This window comes from Barbus barbus (genome assembly GCF_936440315.1).
Source record: "Barbus barbus genome assembly, chromosome: 14".
Classification (NCBI taxonomy): domain Eukaryota; kingdom Metazoa; phylum Chordata; class Actinopteri; order Cypriniformes; family Cyprinidae; genus Barbus; species Barbus barbus.
The window spans coordinates 15,151,211-15,178,556 of record NC_136742.1 but is presented as its reverse complement, the minus strand read 5'-3'; the positions used below and the strand labels follow the sequence as shown (position 1 = coordinate 15,178,556).

The 27,346-nt window shown below is 35.0% G+C and overlaps 2 protein-coding genes across 3 annotated transcripts in view; one reads left to right on the top strand and one right to left on the bottom strand.

Annotated features, from left to right (window-relative positions):
* LOC306880185 (creatine kinase B-type-like) overlaps positions 1 to 27,346 on the top strand; it is a 985,569-nt gene that overhangs the window by 205,386 nt on the left and 752,837 nt on the right. The window lies entirely within an intron of this gene.
* LOC306880464 (vascular endothelial growth factor receptor 2-like) lies at positions 1 to 27,346 on the bottom strand. Of its 2 annotated transcripts, none has more exons than XM_079433985.1 (31): positions 27,081 to 27,346; positions 24,594 to 24,690; positions 24,209 to 24,423; positions 23,689 to 23,810; positions 21,402 to 21,570; positions 21,032 to 21,168; positions 19,844 to 20,036; positions 19,085 to 19,202; positions 18,803 to 18,975; positions 18,462 to 18,618; positions 13,385 to 13,496; positions 13,069 to 13,177; positions 12,620 to 12,964; positions 12,380 to 12,526; positions 11,201 to 11,332; positions 9,990 to 10,096; positions 9,480 to 9,615; positions 8,319 to 8,423; positions 8,119 to 8,232; positions 7,892 to 7,980; positions 6,177 to 6,345; positions 4,541 to 4,632; positions 4,297 to 4,419; positions 4,098 to 4,209; positions 3,895 to 3,994; positions 3,539 to 3,644; positions 2,651 to 2,793; positions 2,037 to 2,121; positions 1,694 to 1,779; positions 1,419 to 1,608; positions 1 to 386 (listed from the first exon to the last, which is right to left on the bottom strand). In XM_079433985.1, exons 1-31 carry the CDS (start codon positions 27,142 to 27,144, stop codon positions 303 to 305), a joined length of 4,131 nt encoding a protein of 1,376 aa, XP_079290111.1. In that variant the 5' UTR covers positions 27,145 to 27,346; the 3' UTR covers positions 1 to 302. The 2 variants fall into 2 exon arrangements, with proteins under 2 accessions (XP_079290111.1, XP_079290112.1); XM_079433986.1 differs by having other exon boundaries at positions 163 to 386; positions 9,990 to 10,090; positions 27,081 to 27,330.

Here is a 27,346-nt window from a genome sequence, read left to right as displayed (position 1 = left end):
AACTGGCAAGAGTGTTTATTTAAAAAAAAAAACTAATTACATAAATGGACGTGTAACTAAATAATATAATCATAATGGCAAAATACTGACATTTTTCTTACAAAGACAATGAAGACCCTCATTATAAACTGTACAATCAAAAGGCCAACCGAGAAACAAGGCTGAGAAAACTAAATTCAGACAGACTGTTTGTTGCTTGGGGGAGAACAAGTCTGGTCATGAAACGTTTAAAGACAATGCAAAAGATGAAGACAAAAAAAATGGAAAACATTCACACACTCAATTGTCTGACATTCCAGTTGCTATTTCCTGTGCGGTAGGAGGAGGGTATGCCTTTGCTCAGGAAGTGGCGTGGACACACTGAGAGACCACTCTTGCTCCGCAGTCTGTGTAAACATGATTGTATGGCTAAGGCTTTTTCACTCTCTAAACTCCCCTGACATTTAAAAGAATAAAACTAAAACATACATCTTATCTGCTCCAAAACAGTCCATTCCAAAACAATATATTACATTTATTTCAAAAAGCGAATATGATAAAAGAAACAGTTAACAGTTCAAATGAGTCAGTGGTTCCTTTACACATACAATTACGAAAGAAGCGATAATGGTGCACCTCAATCGAAGCTCGAGAGCCTATTTAACAGTTTGTTGTTTTTGGATGGTGCAGTCATGTGGTTGCGATATTATGAGTAATGGCAGGAAAAACCTAATACGAGAAGAAAAGTGAGAAGGTTGCTACTCATTTTAGGTAAGAACTTGCCCTTTGGCTGTTCTGTCGCATGAGCATTTAGGCACCTTCATGTTTTTCTAAACCTGTATGACTTTCTAAGGAACAAAAAAAGTTATAATCTACCAGATTGCAATGTAAGTGGATGGTGACCAATGGCTGACAAGCGCCAAAATAGAGCATCATAAAGCATCACAAAGAGCAGCTTGGACATAGTTTTATAAATATCTCATTTTGTGTTTAACAGAAGAAAGAAAGTCAAACAGGATTTTAAAAGACATGAGGGTGAGGAAATGATGTCCAAATTAAATTTTTGGCTGATTACATTAAAGATGAAAATTTCAGTTTCATCATTTACTCTCCCTCAAGTTTTTCCAAACTTGTATGAGTTTCTTTCTTCTGAACACAAAGGAGGTTATTTTGAAGAATGTTGGTAAGCAAATTGCTGGCACCCATAGTATTTTTTTCTGCCATACTATGGACGTCAATGGCTACAGTCAACTGTTTGGTTACCAACATTCTTCAGAATATGTTCTTTTATGTTCAGCGGAAGAAAGAAATTCACACAGGTTTGGAACAACTAGAAGGAGAGCAATAGATGAAACTGAAATGTTAATTTTTGAATAACATAAAGAGGAAGACTGTTTGAAGCGCTACAGATGTTAAACTGGAGGCGCACTATAACGGACCTCTGCGCTGAACTTGTCATTTCTCTTGGGCAGTGGCGGTTTCATCTTAATGTCTCTCTTCAGGATCATCTCCTCGTTGGCATATATAGGGGCTTCTGCATCATCAGAGTGGTAGCCGGACTGATAGCCGCTGGTCTGATTGGACGATTCAGATGCTAAAGACTCCTTACTCTTGCATCGCAGTAGTGGGCTGCAGATAAATGCATGAACGTGATTATATAAATGTGAAAGTGTCTTTGTTTGTAGCTCTACTGAGATCAGGATGAATGCGTCACCTGAAATTAAGTGGTCTTTGCACTTGCCGATCCAAAGCTTTCATTTGCTCACGTGATAGGCCCACGCCACAGTCCATGTGACCGTTCTGTACAAAGAAAGAGCTTTTAAATTTGACAAGTCAAAATTATATATAAAAAAAAATCTAAAAATAGATCTAAAATATTTAAAATTATAAAAAATAATTATAAAAAATATTTCATTTCCTGAATCAACTTTATTTAATTACACCAGTCAAGATAATCTATATTAACTGCATTTTTTTGCAGGAAAATTTCTCATTTCACTGAAAGTGTTTTTGGATCATGATGAGATCCGAGTTGTAGTATTGTAGAGTTCATTTACCATTACAGCAGTGTGCTCCAGGGGAATGTTCACAAAAGTAGTCATACTTATTGGCACACCGCAACTGTCGATCTGCTGTGGGAACCTGTCAGGAGAGGCATGGGTGGGACCATTGTTAAATTAGTTTGTCAAAGGAGAGGTTAAGCACGTTATATCCACAAATGTCAGATCTTCAATGTTGTGTGGACCTAACAAAAGTCAGATAACTGGGGTGGGGATAAGTATCAGTGCTTTCAAGCATATAAATAAATCTTTTCAGTCAGTAATCAGATTTGAGTCAGTAATGCCAACAACTGCACACACACACACACACACGTCTGGTTTGCTATCCTTGTGGGGACTCTCTATAGGCGTAATGCTTTTTCTACTGTACAGACCGTATTTTCTATTGCCCTACAGCCCTTGCAGGAAGCTCTCTGCATTTTTAGATTTTCAAAAAAGAACATTCTGTGTGATTTATTAGCTTGTTTACTCATGGGGACCTCAGATTAGGTCTCCACCTTGACCCCGAGTCCCCATGAGTCTGTGTATTCAGGTTTAAGTCCCCACCTGAATAAAAAAACAGGTACACACACACACAAAAACCACCAGACTGAGAAGTTACTGTAACTAACTCCAGAGGTGGAGCATTGTCATAGTGGAGCTGGGCCTCTTTGTTGCCTGCATAGAAAGCTCTTTTCGACGTCACACTGAGGTGAGGAGTCCCTGATTCCTCTTCCATCTCTCCGTTTGTCAGAGGGATGTAGTCCTTTCCATCCTAAAACACAGGTAACAAAAATTAGAATTTCAATTAGAAGATTTCTATTTTGTCACACTGAACCATGTTCCATTACATGCTGCAAAAAGTCACTTTATTCCTATTTTTGTCATTTTCCAATAAAAATATTAAACCATCCAAATTTACATGAGATGAGAAATTGCATAAGATCTTTTTATCTTACATCTAACTACATTTTATCATTTTTAAAGTTTAAAGTTTTAAGAAACTATAACGGAAATATAGCAGAAATAAAGTCAAATCTAAATATTAGATACACTTAAAAATCATTAGTGAAAATTATAAATGTAACCTTGGCAAGTAACTAAAATAAATAAATTGGAGTACTAAAATGAATAGAAAGTGAATAGAAATACAAAAAGTGATATTAAAATGACAAAAACACATAAAATAAGAAAACTGGAAATATAAACAAAGCAAATTCTAAATATTAAGAAATAATATAATAGTATCTATATAATACCTAAATAACACTGGTTTAGGCTTGGCAAAACAGGAGAAAACTATTTGCCAGTGAAATAAAGAAAATAATCATTCAAAATATAAATGGAACAAAATAAAATAAAAGACTTTATATGTAAGTTTACTATATTAAGTAAATGTATCTTATTTTATGTTATTTTTTAATGTAAAACAAGACAAAAATATTTATTTATTTAGCTATGTCTCAATTACTAAAAAACACATGAATGAAACAAAACATATACTTGGAGTGAAGTCTAACCTGTTGAGCGCTAGCTTGTAGCAGATTGCCTAGATGCTCAACTAATTGAGTAAAGGTTGGCCTGTCTTTAGGTCGATCAAGCCAGCAGTCCAGCATAGTCTGGTATCTGGAAGAATTTCACATTAACAAGGAAGAAATGGGGTTAATTACATTTTCAGGATTCAGTCAGTTGCCACATCTCTCATTTCAATAATAAGAATAAATCCCATCTGCTATGTAAAGTGTATGAAATAGTATGAAAGTTGTAAACTTTCATACTATTTTTGTAGGTATAGTAGTATAGGTACTACTACTTATGCCCTTTTCCCACTGGAAACACCATGACTGGCAAGATTAAAAGTTTGAAGTATATTTACATCTCATATGTGGCATAGTCTGGAGCTCTCATTCTGGTTCCCTCCTTTAGTCGCCTGCAGAAAGACTCATCAATGCACACACCTGGGTATGGAGACGCACCTGCACCAAAGAAGATGGGCCATCAGGACATGTCACCCTATTATAGTAGGTTTATGCTGTCTAATAAGCTCATTGTTCATGTTAATATCAAATATTGTGTTACCAAGTGAGAAGATCTCCCAGAGCAGAACACCAAATGACCAAACATCACTCTGTGTGGTGTACACGCGGTCAAAGATGGTCTCAGGAGCCATCCACTTGAGAGGAAGACGAGCCTGTGATGATAGAGAGGAAATGCTCAAGTATAAATGAGTCTATTTCGCTGAACAAAAGTTGTCTGTGTGTGTAGTAAGAGTCCTCACATCTCCTTTGCGGACGTAATCGGGGTCTTTATATACGTCTCTGGCTAGCCCAAAGTCACATATTTTCACCACGTTGTTTTCAGAGAGTAGGATGTTTCTGGCTGCCAAGTCCCGGTGGATACACTACAAACACAAAGTAGCATTATGACTGAAGCAATCATCTTGAATGAATTGTAAACATTAATGAACAAAGTACACACACACATACAAACAAGCAGACTGTGGTCATATGTTTCAGTTTTACCTTTCGAGAGGCTAGGAACTCCATGCCTTTGGCCACCTGGAAACTATAGCGGATGAGATCCTCCATCGTCAGGTGATCCCAGTCTGAACTCTCTATACATAATTTTTTTTAATATGAAGATTTTAGGTATGTATGTGTGTAAAACAAAGTGTATATTTTGGGTGCTGTAAGTGTTTTTTGCATTCATAAGTTTTATTAATTCGTTAATTTGATTTTTTTTAAATATATTTTTATATTTGTTTTTATTTTTTAATTTACAGTGCAAGTACTATTTAAAAGTATTTAAAATATTAATATATTTTCTCAAATAATGTGAGCTCATTTAAGCTGCCTAATAATTAGAAGAATTGTTAATAAAATAATTATGCTGTTTGTTTATTTATTTTTACTCTGCAGTTAATTTAATTAGTTTTATTATTATTAATATATAGTGTGACAAATAAATTTTTACAAATATTTAATCTATTTTCTCAAATAATATTAGCTCATTAAAGCTGCCTAATAATTAAAAGAATTATTAATACTATTAAAATAATTATACTGTTTGTTTGTTTGTTTGTTTATGTATGGTTTTATTATAAAAATTATTTTTTTTAATTAGAGTGTGACAAATTAATTTTTAAAAGTACAAATATTCCCTGTAGGTTTTTTTTTATTTTTTAATGAGCTCATTAAAGCTGCTTAATAATTAAAATAATTGCTATTATTTTAATTTTATATTCTAAAAGAGAATATATCTTGAATCTTACATCTAGCTACATTTGGTAAAACGTTTTTTTTTTTTAAGTAAAAAAAGTTTATAACTGAAATAAATATGAAATAAAGTCAAATCAAAATATTCAATAAACTTAAACTTAAAAAACATCAGCAACTAACTAAAATAAATTAGAGTAAAAGATTAATAGAAATACAAAAACTGATATATTAAAATGACAAAAACACATAAAAATGAAAACTGAAAATATAAACAAAGCAAATTCTAAATATTAAGAAATAATATAATAGTATCTATATAATACTAAAATAACACTGGTTTAGGCTTGGCAAAACAGGAGAAAACTATTTGCCAATGGAGTAAAGAAAATAATCATTCAAAATATAAATAAAAAAATAAATAAAAGATTAATATATTAATTTATTATATTAATTTAAATAAATGTATCTTGTTTTAAATATTTATATCTAAATAATATGAACTCATTAAAGCTGTCTAATAATTGGAAAGATTATAAATAATATTAAAATAATTATACAGTTTATGTTTGTATGTTTGAAGTTTTATTATAGAAAATACAGTTTTTAGTAATGTACAGTGTGACATTAAATTTTAAAAGTACAAACTGTAGGATCTTAAATAATGAGCTCATTAAAGCTGCTTAATAATTAGAATAATTACTATAAATAATAAATATTCATTCATTTATTTTTGCAGTTACATTAGTTTTACATGGAGTATAGCATTTAGATGGAGTTGACACAGCACAAGACATGTCAACTTCCCAAGTGTATTTCATGACCTAAAATATATGCTTTATGTGGTAACATCTAAATGAACTAAATGACAATACTAATTTAAACATTTGATACAGTCTGATACGGTTTCCGTCCAGATACAGTACAGACTAATATACTGTACCTTGTTCATCCTGCAGCTGGGTCTTGGAGGTATGTTCTCCCATCCTGGTGCACATGGCGGTACCAGTGCAGATGTCCAGCCGAGTGCTGGTTCCCAGACCCAGATCCCCCTCATACAAATCCTCTTCCTGCTGCACCTCCCTCATGCACGGCATCCGTGGCATTCGCTTCTGAGAAACACAACACGTGTGGATCAGTTTCAGTGGTTGTCAGGGTCAACATATCAGGTGCAGTTCATAACACCTTCAAACCTGAACAACATTTAAAGGCCTTACAGTTGGCTGTTGCCCAATGTCTTACATAAGGCACCCGAATCAATCTGACCACACCAGAGGACATTGTTAAAAAGAGCTGAGATCGTCAAAACCACATCACAGCCCGATTTTACTAGTTGCACTAGGTCAGGGGTCGGCAAGTAGTTTGCCAAAAAAAATAAAAAATTACCACTAGATGGCGGGCCAGAACATAATCAAAGGATAATTTAAGATATTAATTGATGAAAAATGCATGACAGACTGTTCCAGTGTATTTTGTAACTGGTAGTGAGCTGTTATTCTGTGTTAAATCCTGCAACAGTCATTAACAAAAAGCCACATATGTGTGGCGGTGTCCGATCAGAGAATGTGAGCGGAGTGGAGCGTCAACAATTTCCCCTCCACGTTCCGAGCATTTAATAATCACTCCGCGCTCACTGATATCAGAAACACCGCTCCGCGTCTACACGCGTGAGCAGCGCGTATTTTTTCCGGCGTGCATGTTAAGAAATGAGTGCATTCACGATAGTTTAAATTTAGGCGCCGAGTCTATTTTTGCTGCGCCGCTTAAGCTGAATTAAAGTCACAGTGCATTGTTCTTGATCAAAATTGACCCGATTAACATTACAAATAACAAATTTCACCGTGAAATCATGTAAGCAATGGGTTTCGTGTTTCACAATCACCATATGAAAAAATAAAATGCACAAAAACACATGACTTCCACGAGTCATTGCCCAAGCTTCAAAGGGCAGTTAAATTAATAAAATTAGAGGCATTTGTTAGCTTTAATATTACTTTATCAATTCAATTATTCAATCCAATTACACTTTTGGAATTCTTTCCAAAATTTGTCTTGGATCTCACTGTGTGTCTCACACCAATTCACATTGATAATTACTAAACATGTCACATGTTATTTAGGCTACATATGTGTGTGGGACAGAGGGGGACACGGTCGCATCTCAGAGTATGATAGCCATATCATACATCAAAGCACATGGCACAGTGTTCGGAGGAGAACGCTGGAAAATATGACAGAAATGACGATTCTCGTCTGCATTGCAGTACAAGCCGCGATTCAGCTGCCAAACGCTGCCAGTTTGAAAGCACAATGGGCGCGCGCTGCTCCTGCTCTGCACGCGCAACGCTTCTGCGCTCATCTGACTCACGCTTGCAGCGTGAAACGGGCGTTAAGTATTTCAGTAGCTATGTTTGAAATATCACAGTTCTATGGAAGCCCGTTTCCGAGACTGAATAAAAAAATCGGCTCTTCGCTCCATTCAAAATCACACCGCTCCGCTCACATACTCATACATGCTCTGAGTAACTGTTGCTGTCATGACAGGTCTATTTCAGAACCAGCCGCTATCAAAATAATCTGGCTACGGGCGCGGGCCTTATATTATTGCTGGCGGGCCACCTGTTGCCGCCCACTGCACTAAGTTATGATGGAATTTACCTTGTAGGGACTGTACTCTCCTCGCTTGCTTTTTAAATAGCTGGAGAGGTTACCATGTTTACAGTACTCAACAATCACCATCAAGGGTCCTGAAGTAGGAAAGAAAGAGAGGAAGAAGAGGAAAGGCCTTTAATGTGGGCACACTGTGTTCTTCACAATCACTCTGTGGCATTTCTGACACGTTTCTTACAATGACAATTTTTTGAGGGTTTTAAAGGGATACTCACCTCCTGGTTTGGTGCAGGCTCCTAGTAGGTTGACCACATTGAGATGGTGACCAATATGGATGAGGATCTTCAGCTCAGACATCAGAGCGCGGTACTCGCTGGTGGTAGCGCACTCTGTTGGAGATTGATAAGGCTGCTGTCAGTTGTGTTATGAAAGATATGTGCAGTCAGTTTAAGGCCAGTGAACAGATGCCTCATACCCTTAAGCATCTTCACTGCAACTGTAGTACAGGTGGTGGCCTTCTCAATACCATATGCGGTCGCCTCCACAACTTGACCAAATGCCCCTCTGCCCAGCGGTTCTCCTGGAAAGCATTGTATTACACATTTGTAAACACTTGCATGTATATTTATAGTACCATGTTTGTGCAAATATTTTAGCTTTTTGAAGAGGTTAAATTGAGACTTTAAATGACGCCAGAAGCCAAAAATCTGTGATTTTGGGCAAGTTATGATATGCCCACCTCTCCAATCCCCAAGAAGAAAAAATATGCATAATATGTTCCATAACATTTTGACACACAGTTATAATGGTACTAAATGCATGTATTTGCTTATATTAGAAAACAAAGAAAAGCAAAATGATAATTCAAAAGTAAATACACACAAATTCAAATAAATATAGATAATATAGATAAATATATAAGAATAGATAATATATAGATATAGATAAATATAAAAATATCCAAATATCTAGCTAGCTATAAATAAATAAACAAATTAATAAGTAAATAAATACTAAACAGATTAATACAGATAAATAAATAAAAAAAATATATAAAAATATCACTTAAGTATAGTATATGTTGGTCCAATGACATGATTCTTGCTTGTGATTAATCCTAAAATCAAAACCATAGTCCAATTAACCAACTAAATATTAATGTTATATAGAGAAATAAAAACATATCTCTGAACATGTACTTAATATACTTTGGTCCAGTTGTATAATTCTTGCATTTTATGTTAGTAGTCCCAGATTTAAATGCAGACTCCAAATAACCAATTAACAAACAAACAAATAAATGCTACTCCAAATTAATAGATAGTAATAGATTTTCTGTTCTAGACCAACATGTTGCTTCTTACAAGGTCTTCCATTAACAAAAGGGAATTAATGTAAAGAACTAATTGCGTTGAATAGGTACACTCATTAAATGAAGACAGAATGTTTCTATTGAATATATATAAAAATTGTTTTTGTTTTTTAATCAAAAGTATTGGAAAGCCATTCCAGATTGATCCTAGTTAATTTAAGCCCTGGATATTTATGCTTGTTTTATTATATATATATATATATATATATATATATATATATATATATATAATTGTTTCATTTCTCACGTTCAGCCAAGTCTCACCTAGCTTCAGTCTGTCACGTGGGAATTCCCACTTATTTGCATCATAGGTCAATCTCTCACAGTGCTCATCCATTGGCATATCATCTGAGTCCAGAATGATTGACAGGTAGCCAGTTTTCAGATCTCCTTCATTAGGCTGCGAGGGAAGAGGTAGGGATGGAAAGGGTGAGCATGACTGAATGACAAACACAGTGCAAGACCTCTGACTTTGTCCAGCTCGAGTCTCCCAGAATCAAGCCCTCATTATAAATACACCCACTAATGAGTTACTGGAAGCCACTATAATACTCAGAGGCAGAATTAAGGCTGGGGTACAGCAGGACTTGGGCCCACGGCTGGCCGGTGTACGTGACGCATCGCAGCAGAATGTGGGCTGAGCATACAATAGAGATGACGTAAGCCAAGTCCGGGTAGTCAGTTTTGATCAGTCAGGAGAGTGAAGTGTGCTCCTGAGCGTGAAAAAGAGAGAGGGGAAGCAAACAAGGAAAAGGGAAAGAGATGGAATGTTACCCGCTTCCTATTACGGATGACGAAGACGATGAGGAGCCAGAGGAACATGGCGATGACCACGGCACAAATAGGCATGATCAATTCCATATTCATTTTTTCTTCTGCACCTGTAAGATGGGCCACATGATCAATCAGACATCACAAAAAAAGATGACATAAAGATACAAGATTTAACCAAAATTGAGTGGATGGATGGATGGATTTATGGAACAATATAGAACAACAACAACAAATATATTTAAAGAGACAGACAGGCAGACAATAACATAACAACATTAACATCTTTAAATATTATTTTAATAAATATTAATATTAAAGACATTTGGCAAACAAGTGCTGGAAAATAATGGTGGGCACACAAAATATTGACACTTTGGGTCCAATTTGGACATTTTCACTTAGGGGTGTACTCACTTTTGTGGCCAGCGGTTTAGACATTAATGGCTGTGTGTTGAGTTATTTAGAGGGGACAGCAAATTTACTCTGTTATACAAGCTGTACACTCACTACTTTACATTGTAGCAAAGTGTCATTTCTTCAGTGTTGTCACATGAAAAGATATTATAAAATATTTACAAAAGTGTGAGGGGTGTACTCACTTCTGTGAGATACTGTGTAAATATCATATATATATATATATGATATTTTTGGCCATGACTATATATATATATATATATATATATATATACGGCACCCTTTTATTCTAATTTTATTTTATTTTATTTTATACTTTTTGAACCCTCCATTGCCAGTTTAACAGCTCTAAACTTTCTCCTATAATGCCTGATGAGGTTAGAGAACACCTGACAAGAAATCAGAGACCATTCCTTCATTCAGAATCACTCCAGACCCTTTAGATTCACAGCTCCATGTTGGTGCTTCTTCTTATTTTAAATGAATGCTTTTCTTTTGTTTTCAACATTGATGATAATAATAAGAAAAAATACTTGTATATAAATTATACTTATAAATTACATTTAAAAATGTATTATAATAGAAAACTATTATTTAAAATTGTAATAATATTTCACAATATTACTGTTTTTACTATATTTTTTATCAAATAAATGAAGCCTCTGTAAGCATAAGAAGATTCTTTCAAAACCAAATTACATTAATGTATTGCACAACTTCACAGAAAATTTTTTTTTAGGTCCTACTGCCCTTTCTTTAAAACTGCAAACTGCAATGAGTTTTGTTTACACACTCACCATCTACAGTGATACGAGCCTCGTGAGAGTCACAGCCTTGCTGGTTACATGCCGTACATATGTAAAGACCACTGTCCTCTTTTTTCACCCGCTGGATAGTTAAGACACGATTTGACCGTTTCAGAATCACACCTGACAACAGAAACACATGAACATTACTGTCACTGTAAAAAATGCTTTGTCAGGTAGCCTAATTAATGTGCTTCATGGCATAACATCTAAACTGGTTTTACTCAAATCAATAAATATTATTTAATATCAATGAATACACTTGACTACAACAGACAACAGATTATAGGGTCAGACAGACAAGCTTCTTAAGGTAACAATTTCCTATTACAGATTTATACAGCGTATTATCCAAAGTTGATTAATATTTCATTTGTGTGACTTGCAGTAACCGCAGCACTATAATTGCCATCACTGGTCTTGTTTGCTCTGGTGGAACCCAGATCTAAATGAACAGGTAGCTAGAACACATTATGTTTGTCTCAAAAATGAAGGGAAAAGAAAATGAATCGCCTCTCAGACAGAGTTTCAGCTGTTAATTTTGTCTGTAAAGCACACTAAAACCAAACTGATATTTTTATTAAGAGATTAAGCTTACTGAAACAATAAATTAATTTCTTTTCATGCCTGAGAATTGTTGTCAAATACAAAGAGTTCAGAGTTGAGTTCAGATTATTTAAAATCAGATTTCCCTTCAACACGTGAACTGATATCCTCTGAGTAAATTGCTTCATAAGTATAAAGGTTAAAAAAAATCTGAATCTGTGGCCATTATATGCAACTTGATTTTCTGTGAAATCTGTCAACTCCAACTGTCCAAAATCTGCATTTGGCAATTGGCAACCAGTGTTGACTCATCAACAGTGTTTTTTAGTATTATTCATATACTATTATAATATTTTTTTATATTTTGTATTGCGCCATTTGCAGTTAAATTAAGATAAATGTTACATTAACAACTTAAAAAAATAGGAATATTATAAAGAAAATGAGAAATGTTGCCTCAGCAAATAACTAAAGTAAACAAATGAAAAAAGAAGCTAAATGGGGCAATACAAACCCTACCAACCCTAAGGCAACTGCAAATCGATAATACTGTGGATATAGAGAGTTGTTTATTCTTGCACCTATAATATTTTTGTACTTCTATAGATGTTTTACGTTGCTCACCTGATCCCTCCATGACGGTCTGGTTGTCTTTAGTCCAAACTACAGTAGGGGTTGGTGTGCCGGACACTTCACACACTAGAGTAGTAGAGTCACTTACATTCACTCTCTGGTCAGTCAGATTGGTCACAATTCTTGACATCTCAAGAGCTGCAGAAAGATATAAACTGATCTGTGATGCAAAAAATGACTGTTTTCAAAGAAGTTTCCTAAAAATCACTCAATGTAAAGCTATGGACTAACCTCTGAGTCTGAGGTTGTGAAGTAAGCACGTTCTCTCACTGGTGTCCACATTCTCCACTTGGCAAGCGTACAGGCCTTGGTCCATCAATGTGGCATTGGGTATGGGCAGGTCCAGTGTTGCATTGGTGCCCTGCAGGCCTGATATGGTGACATTGGTCTGGTGAAGAGGCAACAGGGTAAGGGTATCACAGGGCACGGCTGCTGGAGAGGCATCAGGGTTGGCTATGTTTGTTACCCGATACCAACGCAAGTTAGAGTAGAGCAGTCGATCGGCTACACAGCGCATTACCACATCCTCTCCCTCAATGGGATTGCTCGAGGGGAGGACGCTTAGGTTGAGGAAACCTGTGATTAAGACAAGCATCAAAAGTTAAGATTTAACCACTTCTTAAAATTTGTTTGCAATAGTTTAAGTTGGGATTTAGAGTGGAGACTGTGTCAGCACTCACGAGCTACTTGAAACACAATGACCCGCTCTTCTATTCCCATCTTATTGGAAGCAATGCACCTGTAGAGAGCATGATCAACTGCTTTCTGGATCTTCAGTGTGCTGATAGTCTATTGGAGAACAACAGATCATCAAAACAGTATCTAAGGCAGTGGATGATTTTAAAAATATAATTATAGGCAGATACACTCTGATTAACCATACATTCTCAGACTTTTGGACCCAGCAGTATATTTTGTGTGTAGAAATAGCTTTTTGCATGTTCAAAGGCTGAGCTGAACACAGCACATAGGCACAGTACTGGAATTGATGTTTACCTTAAGAGAGCGTTCAATGACAGACGTGAGACTGATGATGGGATTCTTCCCTGTGTTATTTGACATCTCTCTCCACTTGTCACACCTCACCACACTTTGGTCTGACTTAGGTCTGTGAATAACACATAATAACATAGTTTTTTTTTGCAGTCAAAAACTGTATGAAAAGTAATACATTATTTTCATATGGTAACACTTTATTTTAAGGACCAAGTCTCACTACTAACTAGCTGCTTATTAGCCTGCATATTACTAGCATATTGGCTGTTTATCAGTACTTATAAAGCACATAGTAGAATGCCATATTCTGCATGAGCAAATTTTAGATCCCTTAAACCTACCCCATACCTAAATTTAACAACTACCTTACTATTAATCTATTAATAAGCAACAAATTAGCTTAACAAGGGGAAAACCTTAATAGTGAATGTGTTCCCTATTCTAAAGTGTTACCATACTGTATGTATGTATATATATATATATATATATATATATATATATATATATATATATATATATATATATATATCTATATGGGTTGTTGATGTGACATGATATTTTCACTGTCCCACAAGATAAAAATTAATATAATATAGTCGTTATTTAAAATGCAGTAATTGGTTAAACATTTCTTTGTCCTACATCGACCTGTTGTTATAAAAGCTGCAGTGTTATTCGGTTTTTTTTTGAGCCAAATCTCAAAATTGTCCTATGGTGTGACTGTCTCAAGCATGGTTCAATAAATTACAACTTTTATAAATAAAAAAGAAAAACAATTTTTTTTATAAATACCTCAGGCATAATTCAAATTTCTGAAAGCATAGGAACTTGATACATTTTGTCTTTGAAAACCATGTCTTATGGTGTGACACCATATCCTGATTTAAAATTGGCCAATTCCAGAGAAAACTTTAATTAGTTTAAGGACCTCATTCATGGTCGTGTTACTGAAGCCCCCTGTGAAGCCCATGACATGTGCACATGGAAAACATTTTTGGTTAAAAATTATCCAAATTCAATATTTGAGCAAGTACGTAAACAACCAGTGTTCAAAATTATCGCCTTACTTTAGCCTGAATTCACAACGGTTAGCTTTTTATCTGTAAAAGAAAACCTACCTAATAATTCTGCACACCTGAAATAAGGAGTTTTTGACTTTCAGCCTTCATAGACAATTATATATCACTTATAAATGATTAAATACAAAATCAATAGTAGTTATTAAGATTGATGTGGTTTGGAATTTGTCAAATGTTCTTGGAAAAAAATATGACCAGAATATCAACTTAACTAATAATTCTGCACACACTGTGTATATAAATATATATACATATATATATATATATATATATATATGTATGTGTGTGTGTGTGTGTGTATGGGTCAAAATGATTGATTTTCTTTTATGCCAAAAATCATTAGGATATTAAGTAAAAATCATGTTCCATGAAGATACATATTTTGTATTATAAAAATATCAAAACTTAATTTTTGATTAGTAATATGCAATGCTAAGAACTTCATTTGGACAACTTTCTTAAGAGATTCTCTCAATATTTAGATTTTTTTGCACACTCAGATTCCAGATTTTCAAATAGTTGTATCGCAGCCAAATATTGTCCTATCAAATCACACATCAGTGGAAAGCTTGTTTATTATTCAGCTTTCAGGTGAGGCATAAATATCAATTTTAAAAAACTGAACCTTATGACTGGTTTTGTGGTCCAGGGTCACATATAATTTTCATATATAGACATTTTTGGACATGAGGAGGACCCATATCTCAAAAGAGAACACACAGACAGATATAAACACTTCTAATTATCTACACACCTCCAGCAGGAACAGAAAACACCACACGGAATCAACAACAACAATGCACCTATTATTAACAGTCTAAATTTAGACCATCCTATGACTCCATTCCTCTCTAATTCCACTTCTGCCACGCATATTTATGAGCAATGAGAATTATTACAAATGTCAATAAACAGACATCAGGTGTAGACTTGGGTTAGACGTCAGCACCTCATGTAGGTCAACCATGGGAGACGAGACAGAGAAAGAGCGGAAAAAGGAAAAAGAGATAGAAAAAAAGACAAACACAAAAATAGGACACATAAAAGCTGTAATGAAAGGTGAGGGCGAGGGTGAACTCTTGTTAGTAGGACACAGTGACAGACATTGTGTTATTTTCGTGTTTGATCAAGGACACGGGATTTGAATGCATCTGCTTTTAGAACAACAGGAAGTTGTGATGAGGACTACGGAAGTAGGTGAGGGTGCTATCTGAAGATAAGGCTCACGTGATGCCTGGCCCCGAATGCTCATTACATGATCACAACATCCTTGGAAGTGATGTTCTGTGAATGCAGGCTGTCACAATTCAACTAAAACTCACAGGAGCTGATTTCTTAGTATAGCAGATCTCTCTAACCAAAGCAGTCATACTGGCTGCCCAATCACAACAGTCGTTTCAGGATGAATGCCCATTTAGAGCACAACATGCTAATGAATTGCACTGTGGGACACACTTAAACACCAAGAACAAATATGCTTGCACAGTTCTGATACATCTTCTCTTGAAATAAAAATGCCAAAGCACTGAGCAAACAAGGACATGCAAACATTCTCATTCCATGTATTTTGCCAGCAACACAATGACTAATGATATTATCATCAACTTACAGTTTTTTTCAATTGCTAACATCCCTTTGTCCAATCTGTAATCACATTTTCAAAACTCTAAACACAATTAACACAACATCCATCTGTTGTGACCATACCATTAACACAAATCGTGTTGTTTTCACAAAATATTCAGTCAATTAACACATTTTTAAAATGCTTAAATATTCTTTTCACACAAGCTTACCCCATACCAAAAATCAAGGATCTTTCTTATCTTTTTTTACAAATGCTTAAACACAGCATGACAGAAATGAAGACCTAATGTTCCAAACTTTAATTATAGTATAAATCCTCTACTTCTGCAACAAAAGCAGCTTAAAAAAGCTGTTAAGAATTATTTTAATTACTAATCATTGAGAATTAGCTGATTCCAATCTTAATGAATAATTCCAAGTCTTTCCATACATGGCCATGCACAATAAAAAGGCACTCTCTGGATTGGTTTTGTTCAAATCAATACAGAACAACACAGAGAAGCATAAAAAGAAAGAAAATGTTTGGAGGAGGGAGAGTTGGACGAGGGAGAGGAATAGTTGGGACGAGGAAAAGGACTGGTTGGACCAGGGAGAGGACAAGACGGACTAGGCCTAGGGAGAGGAGTAGTTGGACCAGGACTCTCTGGTTTGGTTCAGCTACCAAATCAGACATCGAGAGACTACAGCAGACAGTCAGGAATGCTGAGAGGAATATTTGTGCCCCCCTGCCCAAGATTTTTACATCTCCAGAGTGAGGAAAAGGGCTAAGAAAATCACTTTGGACCCCACACACCCTGCCTACTCTCTCTCTTTGAACTGTTGCCTTCTGGTCAGCAATACCAACCACCAGAACAGCCAGGCACAAGAACGGTTTCTTAGCACAGGCTATATTCTGCCTGAACAATTGTAAAACATGTCCATCATAAATGACACATTTATACAGAGAAAACAGAAAATTGTTATTTTGTGAACTGCACACCTGTAAATAACACTGTAAATTCATTTAAAGTTTATTTTAATTTTTTTAATCACTGACAACAATTTCATTTTGCCAGTAAAGCCTTTACTGCTTTAATTCTGTCACTTTTCTTTTACATTCCATAAAGTTCTGATGATCTTTCACTATGCTGTACACATACTATCTAAAATGAATCCACTCACACACACAAAATGAAGTTGCAGGCTGAATTATTATTATTGTTGTTGCTATATATTTTAATGGATCTCATATTGTATGTTATATACAGGTCGAACTGAGACATGATAAGTAATGCAGTTTTTGTAATGCCATTAATTGTTAGCATTTTGACAGTCTATGCACTATAATTGACTACATGTTCCTGTTGGATAGAAAACCAGTGCTAATGTTTTGACCGAATGGCTCGATTTTGAATCAAGCTTGCTGTGTTTTGATAGAGTTAGTATATGGAGGAAAATGTATTCAGAATTTTGAAATGTAAAGTTTGTATTTATTTAACAAAATGTGGTTTTGGCCAGAAAATTAACTATTTGGCTAACTGTGTGATGTAGGTGTGTTGCTGTGTTAAGAGTTAAAAAGTACTTGAAGTATAATTGGTAAACGCTTGTTAGCGATTGAAAAAAAACTGTAAACAACACAGTAACTGGCTTCCCACACAAATACAGGAAGAATATTTAATTTTTAGTTTTCTTTTTAAATGTTGCCATTTAGAGAGTATGATTTTGACAAGTTTTGCTACAGGTAAATTGGTTTGGTTTCTGCTGCCTCCTAATAGCAAGCGGTTTGTGAGGTCAATAGGAAATTCTGTTTTTGCTGTGATATACTGTATATGTTTTAGCATTTGCATTACATTTCTTCCAGATGAATGTACAAATGAAAAATATCATGAACGAATTTGTCATACAAGAGCAATATTTACAGTAATATAAACACAGAGCAGATATAAAAATGCAGAAAATAGAGAAAAGAGAGAACAAGAAACATACTCTACATATGTTTGGGTATGCTGGTGTATGTAGTACACTATGTCATGCACAAGATATTAGATTTTTTTCTCATAATATAGTACAATATGATTAAAGAGAAAATAATCACTTTGCACTGAAGCAAAAATAATATGTTGGTAAAACACTAACAAAAATAATGCATGCGTGTATAAACTGTAAAATGTGGCATGTGCAATCGATATCTTCAAATAACTTTGACTTGCCTAACCTAACTAAATCAGGATAATTGAGTTATACTAATTAATATTTTTTATAAATTTACCAGTAAATTTAAAGCCAGTTCATTTAGATGTTACCGCATGAATGACACATTTATCTGACATTAAGTTTCTATTTTTAACAGTCCACATTCTTGGCTGTATTACACAGGTTACATTTGAAGCAAAAAAAGAACATTGCATCAAATCATGTGACATAAGACTTACAGAAATCTGACAGGGCAGTCTTCTCTGGGCATCCACTGCCATTGTATTGTGACAGGGCTGGATCCTCCGCTAGCTGTGCATCTGAGTGTAGGGCTACTGCCGTACATGTGAACATCTCGATCCAACGGTACTTCCTTCTCAAAGATCTTAGGGTGAACTGTACATATAAAACACACAAGTTAACAGACTAATACACAAGAGAAGAGAAGAGAAGAGAAGAGAAGAGAAGAGAAGAGAAGAGAAGAGAAGAGAAGAGAAGAGAAGAGAAGAGAAGAGAAGAGAAGAGAAGAGAAGAGAAGAGAAGAGAAGAGAAGAGAAGAGAAGAGAAGAGGATTCACTACCATTAACCAACAGTTGAAATGTTCTTCTCTGCTCCTCCTTGGTAATCTTATTTGTCATGACAACAGTGTAATTCCCAGCATCCTTCTCTGTAACCCCATATATAGTAAGAGATCCTTTGTTGGGCTTCATCCTGTACTCATCCTTCCACACTATCAGCTGATTATTCTTATACCTGGATGGAAAAGAGAGAAAAGTTCCTTCTGACTTGCACAACATCCTAATCTTTATAGGTACTTTAAATTATATATAATATAACATAATATAATATAATAATCCCTTACCACTTGACAGATGGCTCTGGATAAGCATAATATTTAACCAGGATTTTTGCCTCTTCCTGGCCAGCAGTTGCCTCCACAGTCTGCAACATCTGATCATTGAGCGCTATAAAAGGTTTCTCTGAAATATCAATTAATATGTTAGCATAATGTATTAAAACATTGTTTAATGTATTATTTGTTTTGTAAAACATACGGTCTTTTTGCTATCATATGCTGCCTATGCCAGCAGCACTGAAATATAGATGCTTTCAATTATATAATGCTCTCTTTTGTTTAAACGGATAGTTCACCCAAAGATGAAAATTCATTTATTCATTAATTACTCACCCTCGCAAAGAAAACATAAATAACAACTTTATTCAACAATTTCTTCTCTTCATGCGTCGTGGTACTCTTGTGAATGGCGGTGGACTGACCCGGAAGAGAAGAAGTCGTTGAATAAAGCCGTTATTTTGGTTTTCTTTGGGCACAAAAAGCATTCTCGTAGCTTCAGAACATTACGGTTGAACCACTGATGTCACATGGGCTATTTTAAAGATGTCATAACTACGTTTCTGTGCCTTGACCGTGGTAGTTCTCTCGCTGTCTATGCAGGGTCAGAAAGCTCATGGAGTTCATCAAAAATATCTTAATTTGTGTTCTGAAGATGAATGAAGGTCTTATGGGTTTGGAACGACATGAGGGGGAGTTATAAATGACAGAATTTTAATTTTTGGGTGAACTATCCCTTTAAGTTGTTTTTTTTCTAAAAGCACATACCATAGACGATGAGGGCTGCTCGGGCAATCTTCTGCATCTGACCACTAGAAGCTGTGCAGATGTACTCTCCTGTGTCATTTACAGTTACATTCTCTACAATGAGAGTATTGGACAGTTCTAAAGAGTTCCACAGCTTCTTCTTGTAGGACCTGGTCTCATAGCTTGTCCTTGGTATTGAGCTGTTGATGCCTCTCTGCAGGAGGAGAGAAGCGGTTTAAAATCAGCCAGAGAAATGCATGATGTTATTTATGGAATTGCAATCCAACAAAACTGAACTGGACTGGGCTGAATAGAATCGAATTATAAAATCAAATCAAATGATAAAAATATGAAACATATCAAACTGAGATTATGATTGAAGTGTCTCAAGCTAAACATAAATGTCACAGAAAAGATTAGCTGATGATAAATTTGAAAGGAACGTTCTGGGCATGTGTTACATAATGTGAGTTAACACAGAAATATTAGAAAATATTACAATTTAGAAAAGTATTCTGTATGTATGTATATATATATATATATATATATATATATATATATATATATATATATATATATATATATACACACACACACACACACACACATACATGCATACATATATATATATATATATTTATCTACAAAAAATTCAAATAAATACTGTTATTTTGAAAAAAATTATTAAAACAAATCCTGAAAAAAAATGTATTACATTTTTTGCACAAATATTAAATAGCACAATTGTTTTCAACATTGATGATGATAATAATAAATGTTTCTTAAGCTGAAAATCAGCATATTAAAATGATTTCTGAAGGGTCATGTGACACTGAAGACTGTATTGCCACGACAGGAATAAATTATTAATTGTAAAATATATGAAAACAGGTATTTTAAATTGTAATAATATTTATATAGGTGAAGTTCTAGTTATTTGTCACCATTTACAGTTCATACATCAACAGAGGCAAGCTGTCACACACCTGCTATCAAAAAAAAACATAACAGACAGCTTTTGTTTAGACTGTTTCTGACTGTTTTTCATCACCGGACATTGCAAACTTATGTAGAGAACAGGAAGGAGACAAGTAAAAAAAAAAAAAAAAAACCCCACAGGCTAGTCCAGTTTTTTTCTGTGGCAATCAAGATTATGTCACAAATGCTGAAGACTGAGGTTAACTAAGGTCTTCTGAATAAGTTACTGACCTTCTCATGAGGGACGTTCCACTGAAAGTCAATTCCCACATTGAGTTCGGTGTAAGCGGTGCAGTTTAGCATTAGCCTCTCCCCTACCGTTAGCTTCTCATGAGGTGGACTCAGGGTGAGGTCATGGATCTTGTATCCTGCGGAAGAGGGAAGGGACGTGCCGGGTGGAGCATTGTTCTCTTGAGACTAGGGCAGCTGATCTCATACCAGACTGCTCTACAGTCTCAACAAATGCAATCCTGCCTCCTCAAAAGCAATTGTATAATTTCTGACATGCTTGCAAAAAGTCAAGATGCACAAACCATGGTCATATCATATTTCTTAATAACAGAACTTCATGCAAATAAACATTTTGTCTTTTTTTGCTTACCTACGACAGCCACAATGTAGGGTGATGACTGATAGGTCTCATTTCGAATAGTGGTTTGGCAGTAGATCACCCCAGCATAGCTGACCACATGACTAGGAAGGATGAAGCCCCTCTTGCTATCCCAGATAACCTCTTTTCCATCAGTGGCCAGTTCTTTTACTGGATACTTCTGTTGAAGACAAACACCATAAACACATCGTTCCAATCACATCACCAGCAGTGAATCACAAAACAACACAGGGATCTTGACAAAGAAACTTTAAAATATTAATATAATATTTTAAAGTCGCATCTGTGATATTTATTATGAATTGGTAGTCAGGGGCGGACTTAACCAATAAGCGAGGTAATCGGCCGCTTAGGGCCGATATTCGCAAAACATATTTGGCAAATGCACCTATATTTGTGTTATGGAGAGTGTCAAATGTTCACTCACCACTCAAAATGGCGAGTTTTTGCAAGCTTGTGAATCCTCTCATTATAACAACGTGTAGATAAGATGTAAATAAGCGATTCATTGTGCAGAGAGCTTATTAACGTCGTGAGATCGCAATGAACTGAAGTGAGTGACAGCTTTTAGTGATTATAGACAGAGCGCTCTTTGCACCCATTCTAAGTCTCAGAACAGTTATATTCACCTCAGTAAAGAAATTATTGTTTCAAGTCATAATTTTATTTGTCTTGATGTTTCAAAATGACTCTCGTGTGCTTTTCCTAGGCGCGCCAGCGCGAACAATAAATGCAAATTAACTATAAACTAAAAACGCGTATAAATGCACGAATGCAATGACTGGAGATTTTCGCTTAATACATTACATTTTCTATTTGTTTCTCGGCAAACCCTATCGTATGCCTTAAGAACACTTGGAATACAGAACGAGTTGCATGGGATAATTTTTATGCCATTTTTGGAAAAAGATTGAAGAAGTTTACAATTCATTAAATGGACAAGTGCAAGCATTTTTTTATATAGCTAATGTCTTCTTTTGTTATCCGAAAAAAATAAGGTACCTTAATATGGCTTTAGAACAGCATCAGGTTGACTAATTATTTAGGTTACTTAAGTTGTGAAGGGGTAATAGTTACAATAAATGATAGTTATAGCTATAATGAGAGAGAGCTAGTGAGCAAAATAAGGGCATTAGTTATTGTGTTGGGGCCCCGTACCTGAAATTTGCTTAGGGCCCCCATATCACTAAGTCCGCCCCCGTTGGTAGTCAACAGATAAAGCATATACATAATGTCCATTATAATTTTTTGAGAGACACTAAAGCCCCGTTCACACCAAGAATGATTACTATAAAGATAAAGATATTAGCATCTACACCAGCATTTATTGTTTATTTTAAGCGCACACGCGTCTGCCGCTTTAAATTCTCGAGCTCGTTATAGCTGGATGGATTCTGATTGGGTGTCAATGTTTGTATGGTTCATCAGCTGGAAAAAATCGTTCTGAAAGTGATTCCACCGATATCTTTCTCTGTGCCTTTATCGTTATAGCTGTGGTGTGGACTCTACTACTTTTTAATATTGAGAACGATTTTTAGAACTATATCTTTATCATTATCTTTATAGTTATCGTCCTTGGTGTGAACGGGCCTTAATACTTTTATTAAGTAAGGATGATTTCAATTGATCAAATAAGGAAAGTAAAGATATTTATAATTTTTCAAAATATTTCTCTAAATGCTGTTCTTTTGTTCTTTTGAACTTTCTATTCATCAAAGAATCCTGAAAAACATTTTCCACAAAATATTAAGCAGAACGATGAGAATCATCTTTAATAATGATAAGCAAAGTTTCTTGAGCAGCAAATCAGCATATTACAATGATTTCTGAAGGATCATGAGTCACTAATGATGCTGAAAATTCAGCTTTTCATCAGAAGAATAAATTATATTTTAAAGTATATTCAAATAGAAAACTGGTAATTAAAATCGCAATATTATTTCACAATATTTCTGTTTTTACTGTATTTTTGTTCAAATAAATGCAGCCTTATAATGAGACTTTCAAAAACATTAAAAAGAATTAAACTTTTGAATGGTAGTGTAATATGCTGAAAACTCACTACAAGTTTTGCACAAATCATAACAACTTCAAAATTAACTGGTTTTAATTAGATCAAAAATATTATTTAACATCACTGAACTATTCTTAACACATAAAATGATGCCAATGAAAATTTAAGTTTAGATTAAACAGAAACAGCTCCTTAGAAATAGTAGGCAACATTTGCAGGTTACCAATGTAGGGCAGGAGAAAATGTGTGTGTATAAACACTCACTGTGTACAGTGTGACGTCTAGGTTCTCCACAGATACCAGACAGGGAATGACCACCTGTTCTCCCTCACGAATGAACACCACATCATAATTTTGAGCCATTCGGACAAATGGCATACGGTAATCTAAAAACATAAGCATGTATTGTATTTATCCAATAACAAGATATTTATGAAAACACATGCAGAAAAGATCATGTTAATTTGACTTAACTCTTCACTAAATACACCAGTACTTACAAATAGTTATGCACATTTGATCAGGTTTCATAGGTATGGAATGAAATAAGTTCACCACATCATTCCTATATTTTTTCTGTCTGGACAAGGCAGGATTTTACTGCTATTATGGTTGAAAAGGGAAGTAAAATGTGGTGGTTCCACCAGAATGAAGAGGTTATAAAGTTTGAAGAGGTCAAGAGGTTATGCTGAAGGATAAGAGAGGAAGTATGCGATGAACATTTTTGAAATAATTGTTCATCTGTTTGTTGGAAAACTTAAAAAATTACACATGAAAATCATACCTTGTATGAAGACATACACAGATATAGAAGTCTTTCCATCCTCTACAGGCAGGTTTTTATAGAAGCAGCGATATTCTCCAGTCTCATTGGCTACTGCTTTGGAGAGCGTTAAAGTGCTACAGAACAGTCCATTGCCACTACAGTCTGTTGTGGTGAGCCGGGTTTCAGAGCGGTTTCGGTTGTGAGGTGTAGACCACTCCAGGATCTGACGTCCCCTGTGTAACAGATGGAAAAGACAATATTCAAGCAAAAATTATATTGTTTAGCTTCTGTTTTTACCATAAAAAATGAATAGCTAACAAAAACAGCACCCTTATGGGGAAAAGTAGCTTCAGAATAAAAATGAATGAAGACAGAATTGCTCTTCTCCAGAAGCAAAACTTACCTGCATGTGATCTCCAGTGTATCTGAAGCATTGATTTTGAGAGTCTTCTCAGTGATGTTTAAGGTTGGAGGATCAGGCACAAACCTGAGCTCTATTGCTGCAAGAAAAAATACATAAGAAGGTTTTAATTTAGGAAAGCTGCTGATATTTACATAAATACTCAATTATTTTAATGAGGACTTTAGATCAACACTCACTCTGCCTCTAGATCAATTTCATATGTGCCATTTATTACAGGTGCAGATTACTTAAGTCTGGTTTATTTTTATTTTATTTATTTTTTCGCAGGTAATATTAAATTAACTACATGTGCTTACTAAGGGTACGGTTAGGTTTAGGGTTCGTTGCCACTAGAGTTTTTTGGAGGAAAAATTATATTAAAATAAAATAAAATAATAAAGTAAAGAAAAAGATTATACCAGATCCTGCTTTTTATCTTGTTGAATTAAACCAACTTTAACCAAGAAAGACACAAAACATCCAACTGGAATCTAGACAATATTTCACATTAAAACTAAACACTAGACAGTAGGACCACCATCCTCAGCATAATAAACCACTGTACATATGGCTGTAATATATTACAATAACCTCAAAACTAAATAAACTTAAAGAGGTACAGCATTCACCTTTCCTAGGATCTACCTAATATGGTTAAATAAGCCCAGAATCAATTAGTTCAATCCTAAACTTTACTTTATCTTCAACTTCATCTGAAAGCAGCTCCCTTTTCTCTTTTTATGCAAGTGCATTTGCAACATACATAAAGAGACTATGTGTCAACCATCAGGTTAAATCTACTGTATGATCAAAAAACCACAACAGTTTATCTTTGAAAAAAGTATGTGCAGTTATAAGAAAGTCTGTGCAGCTTTGCCGCTCAAAAAATTGCTCAAACTACTGCATGAGCATGGATTCAGAGTCAACTGGAGTGGTGGGCCCGTGAATGCCTGTTCGTAGCCTGGCCTGGTTTTACATTGGATATAAGGGATACAGACGTGTAGAGTATGGCACAGTGCATTGTGGAATGGAGGAGTATAATGTGGGACCCTGGGATATTTTTCCACTGGAACTGCAAGAGCAGCACGGAGGCCTGGATGTGTCAAAACAGGAAGCCTGGGCAGATGGGCTGGGGCCGTGCTAAATGGCCCCGTGCTCCAAAGCCTGAGGTGGGATTCCTGCTCCAGAGGAACTAGCTCTGGGAACACATACACTCTTCTGGGCACACACAATCATGCTAAAACACATGCACTCCATGGAGAATAACTTATTCAACTATTTGTTTTAACATTTAAATTACCAGGCACTGAAAGCATTTGAAACAACAATGGCGGTGAAGGCTTGATTGTATCTGATGAATAAGAGTGAACTGAGGGAATTGCAAGATAAGGGCAAGAAGGAATATTAGGCTTATTTTTAACTGTTCTAAAAGCAAACATCTCTCACTAGATGCCATTTGAAATCTTGAAACTATACATTTAATTTGAATAAGTTCAATGTAAGCAGTTGTGAACTGGAGCAAGAAAAAAGGTTCCATTGATTAATGCAGTTTTTATATATTACATCATTACTGTGATGAAAATCAAAATCAAACAATAAATGCATTTTGCTATTTTATACTGATGCAACTCTTAGTCTCTACTTTACATTTTAGTTACATTTGTAAATTCAAGTTTTTTATTTGTAAATTTTGTTTATAAATTTAAGCTCTGGTTGCTAAAGTTTTAATAAGCAACAACGCATCAACAATATTTGACTGTATTTCATGAAATAATATAACATACTGACTGTTCTTACAATAATATTGATTAGAATATTTAAAACTACATGATGACTGGCATCTTATCTAACCTGACTTCACCAACAATAGTAACATTAAGACAGAGCACAGAAAAAAAAAACATAAGAAAAAAGCACAACAATAAAGCAATCCTAAAAAATGCTACATAAAACAACAATAACAAAAGAACATAACTGACAGGCAATAGCAATCTATACAAATGTCATTTGTGCCTAGGATTTCTGGGAACGCTATTATAAATATATATATATATTTTATAACGCGCTAAATAGCCTAGTTTTTATTCATAAAAACAAAATGCTCATAATATTATTTTATCGTAGCCTGAAAGTAAAGAAAAAAAAACAACTATTTCACCTTAAAGTAATCTTTTCTAAAGTACTGTTTGCATCTAAAAGGCTATTTACCACAAGTGAAACAACACTTAAAAACTAGAAAAACGATAACTAGAGTTGTTTCAAATCAGTAACAGGTGTACAGTTTTCACAAGAAAATATTTTAATCGGGTTTTTATAATAGATGAGCTAATATGTCGAATCTCTGCAGCGGCAACAGTAGCTATACGATCAATGACCTTTTAACAATAAGCTGCCAATTACGATGAGAAAAGTAGACTAATGCTGACGTGAGCATTTGTATATTTAATATCAGAGTGTGTATTTGTATATTTGACGCTTATATCATACCTAGAACCAAACTGATGGTAAAGAGGATGTCGACGAGAAAAAGCACATGAGATGTCTTTGCCATCACCCGACAGTAATGCTGGACCGTCCCGGCATGAAACCAAAATTCAGAAATTCCTTAACTCCTCATCACGATATTACGACACAGTTGTGCTCTTTAAAATCCTTAACCTCGCCGAGACGGATGAAGAACAGACTATGTAAGGGTTTGACAATGAGAGAGACCTGTTGTGCGCTCACTGACGGACGCGTGACTGAAGTGCGCT